The 7,500-nt window shown below is 45.7% G+C and overlaps 1 protein-coding gene across 1 annotated transcript in view; it reads left to right on the forward strand.

Moving 5' to 3' along the window:
• camk1da (calcium/calmodulin-dependent protein kinase 1Da) overlaps positions 1-7,500 on the forward strand; it is a gene marked incomplete at both ends in the record, with an annotated part of 54,572 nt that overhangs the window by 30,879 nt on the left and 16,193 nt on the right. Inside the window, one exon of the mRNA XM_080538385.1 lies at positions 5,665-5,739. Coding sequence (XP_080394511.1) covers positions 5,665-5,739 — 75 coding nt within the window. The remainder of the gene's footprint in view (positions 1-5,664; positions 5,740-7,500) is intronic.

The following is a 7,500-nucleotide window of genomic DNA, read 5'->3' on the forward strand; positions in this document are numbered from 1 at the left end:
TCCAGACGCAAACGAGTTTTTGCCCCCTGAAAACGAAGATGTTTAAAAACGCGGGAAGGTATTTTGACTGGGGGTGCTGAGGTGCTGTCTATATACGCTACAGGGGAAAAAATTGCCAGGGAAAAAATTATAACGATTTCTCTCCCTCCCTCCCTCCCTCCCTCTCGCTGATTGCTCGTTCGCTCACACGCACACAGTGGCATAACGACGGGCCCCAATGCACGGGCAATAATAGTTAAGCACGCACGCACCCACACACTACAAAGACGTAACGTTAAATATTTTACCAACAATGTGTTGGAATTTACAGTAATTTCCACTCAGCTCACAGTGTCCCACAATGTCCACAAACATGATGTTGACCATTATTACAGACAGCACTCCATGTCGATTGTTATTGCCTCTTAACGGAAGCCCTTCGCTGCCGAAGAATCGGATGGATCTGAATATCAGTTCTAATACGTTTCTGGCCGTCTGTTGCTCTTTCTCAACAACGTCCGACAGTAGAGCATTAATGGGAGTGTTGTTAAGCGAAGCAAGCAACTGCATCAGCATCTTCTTCCAACTCCACTTCAATTGTTCTGGCTGATTTAGCATTTTTGCGAAAGAACTCAGAGATTCCCTAGCAAGATATGACCATGTGATCACTAACATTAAAACTAACAAACACATTTTTACATTTATTACAAAAAACACATTTATTTTTATTCCCAAAAGCAACAATAGTTATTATATTGTTTTAAATTATTGTTTGAATAATATTTTTATTTTTTAAATTCAGGCAGGAGGAGCTCCTTCTGCCTGCCGCTAGGGGGTGCTGCAGCACCCTCAGCACCCCCCTTCGTGAAGATGTTTATAAACGCTGTATATTCGCCGTATATTTTTGACGTGTGGACGAGATAGACGGAGCTTTTTGTATTCGTCACGTCATCATGCGCGTAGATTTCTATGATCATGCGCACTGCAGCTGTTTGCTGTTCCCTCCAACGTCATATCCTGGCACCAGTAACTACTATGTTTACAACAGGCAACGGTGTTCGAGGCTACACAAGCGAGGAAAATGGATGTGAACAAAGTGCTTCTAGTTCTTTCACTGTTAACTGGACTTTTAACCTGTTTACAGATAAATGCAGTTAATGATCGAGAACATTGAGAGACAGAGGCGTCTGATTGGCCAGCGGGGCTATGGGGATAATATTATATCGCCGACAACTGGTGTGGAATGCTCAATGCCAGTGTTTATATTGCGTTCATGCGTATGCATGTGGACACAGACATTGTTTATAAACATGCTGGTGTGGACGGTCATATTTTTATATACGAAAAACGTTTATCAAAAAAACATATAGGTGTGGACAGGGCCTCAGAGAGTTGTAGAGTAGAGAGTAGAGTAGAGAGTAGAGAGTAGGGTAGAGAGTAGAGTAGAGAGTAGAGAGTAGAGTAGAGAGTAGAGTACCTACATTGTCTGTCACATACACCTACATTGTCTCTCTCATACACCTACATTGTCTCTCTCATACACCTACATTGTCTGTCACATACACATAAAGTGTTCTTGCATTCACTACTGAACCTCTCACACACGCCTAGAATGCTCTCACATTCAACTGAACTTCTCTCACACCCATATAAAAGCTCTTACATAGTACTTAAATGCTCACATGAAGAGCTCTCACACGCACACATATTTAGTTTGAATGATGGCCTATACGCAGGGGTGCACATAACATTTTGGGGCCAGTGCTCAGAGGAGCACCTAGGGATGCTGCTTGGTGCTCCCCGAGCTCGCGAGTCACGACCCGTCCCACAGGATGGATAAAAAAGGGATACATGGATATATTATTAGCAAAACGACATTTATTCATAAATAAAGATGAACGACCAAATTATTGTGTGCAAAACAAAAGAAACAAATGCAAAATCAAATGACTGCTCTTTAAGAATGAAAGTCTGTCCGACTCCTTTAAACACAATTAAATCAACTGACATCTCTTTAAGCACTAACTGAATGTCTGTTCTTTAAACACACTGAAATAAACTGACATCTCTTTAAGCACTAACTGAATGTCTGTTCTTTAAACACACTGATATAAACGGACATCTCTTTAAGCACTGCTCTGTTCTGTAAACACTGAAATAAACTTTTCCCCAAAAAAAAAAAAACTGTTGGTGCGCAAGAGCGCCTTCATGCGGCTGATCTGCCGCGCAGCATGCATTTTGGCGACGCATGCGCACTGGCGCACCAGTTATGTGCACCCCTGCCTATACGGCCCCTCATAGGTAGGGGGTGTTGTCATGATTATCTAGTCAGCGGAGAGACGAGCCTTCCTCCGTTCCTTCTCTGACTTTCATCTTACTGCAATTCTCAGCCTCTCACACACGCACACACACACACACACACACACACTCACACAAACACACACAATTCAGACATGAACATGCACACACACACACACACATGCACACACACAATACAGACTTGAACACACACACACACACGGGCATGCACACACACACACTCACACACTCACACTCACACAAACACACACAATACAGACATGAACATGCACACACACACACACACACACACACATTCAGATTCAGACAGATCTGTGTCTATAGTGAGGATGTGTCGTGCCAGTCGGCCCACCAGGTTTATTCTGGTCCTGGCGGTCGGACCACCTCAGTGTTCTCTCCAAGGAACAAGACAAGACAAGGACCTACACACACACACACAAACACACACACACGATACAGACATGAACGCTCACACACACACACACACACACACACACACACACACATACACACACACACACACACACACACGATACAGACAAGAACACACACATACACACATACACACGCACACACACACATACACTCACACACACACACACACACACACGATACAAACATGAACACACACAGACACACGCACACACACACGCACACACACACAGACACACACACAGCAGAGAACATGAAACTCCAGGTCAGAGTGACATGTTGTCGTTTCCATTCAGTGTCGGCGTCATACGCAGTGGGACGGTGTTCCCTGTCATGTGCTGCTTTCCTGTTCCCCTTATCTTCTCCAAGTGAGAGGTGTGTGTGTGTGTGTGTGTGTGTGTGTGTGTGTCTGTGTCTGTGTCTGTGTCTGTGTCTGTGTCTGTGTGTGTTTGTACGTATGTCTGTGCGTATATCTGTGCGTATGTGTGTGATATCTGTGCGTCATATCTGTGCTTCAATGCACAGATCACACTTGTCATGTATGTGCTCCGCTCTCCACCTGCTGCTCACGCTGTGTGTGTGTGTGTGTGTGTGTGTGTGTGTGTGTGTGTGTGTGTGTGGGTCAGATGCACAGATTAGGATCCTATAGCCAGGGATTAAAGTTCTCCGTCGCTACGACGGATTTCCGTCAATTTATTCCAAGTTGCGACGGATTTATTCCAAGTTGTGACAGATTTTACCTGGTGTAATATGATTTGTAGAGGCATACAATCTATTTTGATGTTGGTATTAGGTATATAAACTATATATAATAGCCTATATAGCCTACATATAGGCCTTTATTGGCTACAACTATGCGACAGTAACAGAGCGGGGTGCACTGACGCTGAACCCCTCATAGTGATAATTAGGTGGACAATGCGTGGTGCTGAAATAGCCGACATGCGGTGTGTGGTTTGAAAAAAGTAACGCCAGCTCAGTAAATCATTCAAACTTAATGTTTACTTATAGGCTATGTGAATGTGACTGCACCACACATGTGAACAGTAACAAAGCAAATGCAGTTTAATTTTATGAAAAACATTGACAACAAAATCGGCGCAAAATAAAAGCTGAATCCGCTTGGCCTATATGCTCCTGAAACGACAGAGCACAAACACGCTACATTACTATGGATAATATATGGATAAAAATAATATTAGGCTATTAAATCTCACTTAATGAGAAAACTGGCATCTCCCATCGGTCACTATTTGTTGGCTATCTGGTGATATGGACGTCTTTGAGTGTCTAGAAAAGCTCTATGGGCCCTATTATGCACTTCATAAGTCTTAAGCAATAAGACGAGGCGGTAGATCTAAACTTAAGACGTGGAGGCGTGGTCAAGGCCACTTTGCTATTATGCGTGCGGTAGTGGGCGCCTAAGACCCGGCGCTAAGCCCAGAAATTAGTCATGGGTGTGTTTTGGGCGTCTTCTCAATCAACCCAATCAGCGTGCCAGGTGCCATTCCCTTTAAGAACCGGCTGCGTTAAGTCATAAGCGCTATGCTATTATGCAGTTCATAGGCGCTAGACTTCATGCACGTTTTGAAACACGAGCGCGCCTCCGCGGTTTGCGCATGCGCGCCGACCCACTAGCGCCTAAGAACTTTTCAAACCACTTCTTAGCGCTAGGCGCAAAGTCAGATCGCATAATAGCAGGGGCGCCTAGCGCACTTCATTAATGAACACTCCCACAATGAGTAATATATGCACGGGAGTCTTACGTCTTATGTGTGGGCGCCTAGCGACACCTGCATAATAGCAGTAGCGCGTATGAAGCGCATAATAAGGGTGGCGGTAGGTCTTAACCTGGCGGTGCGTCTTAATTAAGACTTAAGACGGCAAGTTAAGAAGTGCATAATAGGGCCCTATAAGTCTTATTATTATTTATTATTATTATGGACGTCACTTTAATCCGTCAGTTCTCAAGGTTTTTATGCACCAATCGATTCCTCTAGCGCGTCTTTATCGCATTCATTGACGAAAAGGACGACTCGCATGTATAGGTGGAAGGGAACATTCATTGTGAGCACGTAAAATGTGAGTCTCTCACAACGGCTTTGCATTGATGAAACCAGGTAGGATGAACGTATAGTTCGCTGTCCATTCCTCTTTAAATGCCCTGTTTCCACCGTCAACTTTCCTCTTTAGACCTTTGGAGAGTGACATGATGTTTCTCTTGCTAGCTAGCAGGTTAAATGTTTAGCTAACTTCACCCGACACACAAACAACCAATCCAATAATAATGTGACCATGTAAGTCTGGGAGGAGGGGGGAATAATTATCAGAATAAAAGTATGTTCAATAATTATTAGAATAAGTTAGGCTGCGCTGCATCGTCAGTCCACACATTTATTATTCAAAACTATGGAAAAGGGTGAAACTACGTTTCAACGTTGTTGAGAATCACAACACAAACTCGCTAGTCAAGCCAAAATACTGCAGCGAAATGGATTGGACTGCTACCTAGTTAACTAGAACACTACTTTACATTGTTAGCAGGCTCACAAAACAAGCTGTGTTAGTTGACGATGTGTCATTGATTTTCTACAACGCGGAAATGTTTTCACATTTTTCGAAAGAAAAGTCAAAGCATTAGAACGGAGAACGGAAAATCTCACGGGCGCTTTGCGCACGGAAAGCCACCGGCCCCGATTTGGCCTGAATTGTTTTTTCCGTCAGGAGATTTTTTTTTTGCTTTAATCCCTGCCTATAGCACACACACACACTCACACACACACACACACACACACACACACACACACACAGACAGACAGCTACTTCACAAACATAGCTTACTAAAGGGACAGTGGTGAGGCTGGGGCCAGGTTGGAGAATAACTTGTTAACTGTTGTTGTCTGTCCGTCTGTCTGTCTGTCTGTCTCTCTGCAGGATCAAGCATGAGAACATAGTGGCCCTGGAGGACATCTACGAGAGCTCCAACCACCTCTACCTGATCATGCAACTGTGAGTACCTGAGTCTCCTCTCTCTCTCTCTCTCTCTCTCTCTCTCTCTCTCTCTCTCTCTCTCTCTCTCTCTCTCTCTCCCTCCCTCCCTCCCTCTTTGCCCATTATGTCTGCCTTACTTAATGTCCTCTGTATCCCCTCCCTCTCTCCTTCTTCATCTGCTACTCTCTCTCCCTCTCCCTCCCTCTCTCTCCATCCCTCCCTCCCTCTCTCTCTCTCTCTCTCTCTCTCTCTCTCTCTCTCTCTCTCTCTCTCTCGCTCTCGCTCTTACTCACTGTGTCCTCTCATACCCTGAGACTGATACTATAATCATCCTGCCTGAACCAGGGCCCACAATTCACTCTGTGGGCCCACAACACACACACACACACACACACACACACACACACACGCACACACACACACACTTCAGGATAAGCCCTCATTACTCCAATTAGACCTCCGTGGGGACGGTGGACGACAGAGGGACCTCCACCTGCACGCACACAGGATTTTTTTTGTTTTGTTACTTTGATCCTTTTGATTTAATTGATTGCGGGGGTGACGGGGCGCACTCTCCACTCTCACACCCATCAGTGTTCTCCCCCCCCCCCCCGCTCACACCTCTCCTCCCCCTCCCCCCATCCTCTCTGCCCTCACCTGCAGCAGGTGAGAAGTGGTTCTCTCTCCCTCCCTGAGGCATAAAATAGACACCATCTGTTCGCTTGAAGAGGGTCCGTTACCACGGAGACAGAGCCTCTCTGTTCAAAAAAGCTCTCAGAGGAGACAGAGCCTCTCTGTTCAAAAAAGCTCTCAGAGTTCAAAGTTCACCGACCGTCCTGCCCCCCCCCCCCCCCCCCCCATGGTTCTGGCGTTGAGAAACAGCAGGGCCAACACTTTTCACACCTCAGATGATTCCCGCCACAACGTGTCTCGCGGTGTCAGGTCAGAGGTCAGGCTTCTCACATGACGTCTTAATCAGCCCTACGAGAGTAGAATGACAGGATTAGCGTTTTTTCACTCAACTTGGTATAGGTCCCATCCGAGAGGGCCTGTTTGTGACGTTGTGGAGCAGCGAAGCTAAATAGAGCTATCACTAAGCCACACGCCTTTGAAAAACTCGGACAAACAAACAACGCTCGCTCCAATTCTTCACTGACAGTGACTGACTGACCGACCGTGACTGAATGACATTCAATTACTTCAAATTTCTGATTTACCACAGCAAGTAATAGACATGTTTTTTAAAGATGACAAGAATATTTAGGTTTTCACGCTTTTCACCATCAGATATTAGCGAGTTGTTTGTCCGAGTTTTCTGCCTGTAGTGACTGTTGCTGTGATATGATTGGACAATTTCTATTTTGGGGCGTGGCTTAGCGATAGGTCCATTGAGGACACAGCCTGCAGTCCACGATCCATCTATTACTGTGACCCAACCCCCGGATATGGACAATCCCACAAAGTCATTACCCACACCTGAGTCGGGACAGATGCTGCCTGATTAAACTGTGCTCTGGGTTTGACAGGTCGTGTCTGATCCGTCTGTGATTAGTTAATGAGGTCTGGTGGAAAGCTGGTTCTGTCCGCTGATGTGATGAAGAGCTGCTGTCTGCGGGGGCACACAGCTGATGGTGCCTTACGCTGCTTTAAATGAACACGTCAGAGAGAGGGGGGGGGGGGGGGGGAGGGGCGGGATGGATGGAGAGAGGGAGGGAGAGAGAGACGGATGGAGCGCTAAAGTGATAGAGATGGAAAGAGCGATGGAAAATAGAGGAGAGG

The sequence above is a fragment of the Nansenia antarctica genome, assembly GCF_963989245.1.
Source record: "Nansenia antarctica genome assembly, chromosome: 8".
In the NCBI taxonomy this organism is placed as follows: Eukaryota; Metazoa; Chordata; class Actinopteri; order Argentiniformes; family Microstomatidae; genus Nansenia; species Nansenia antarctica.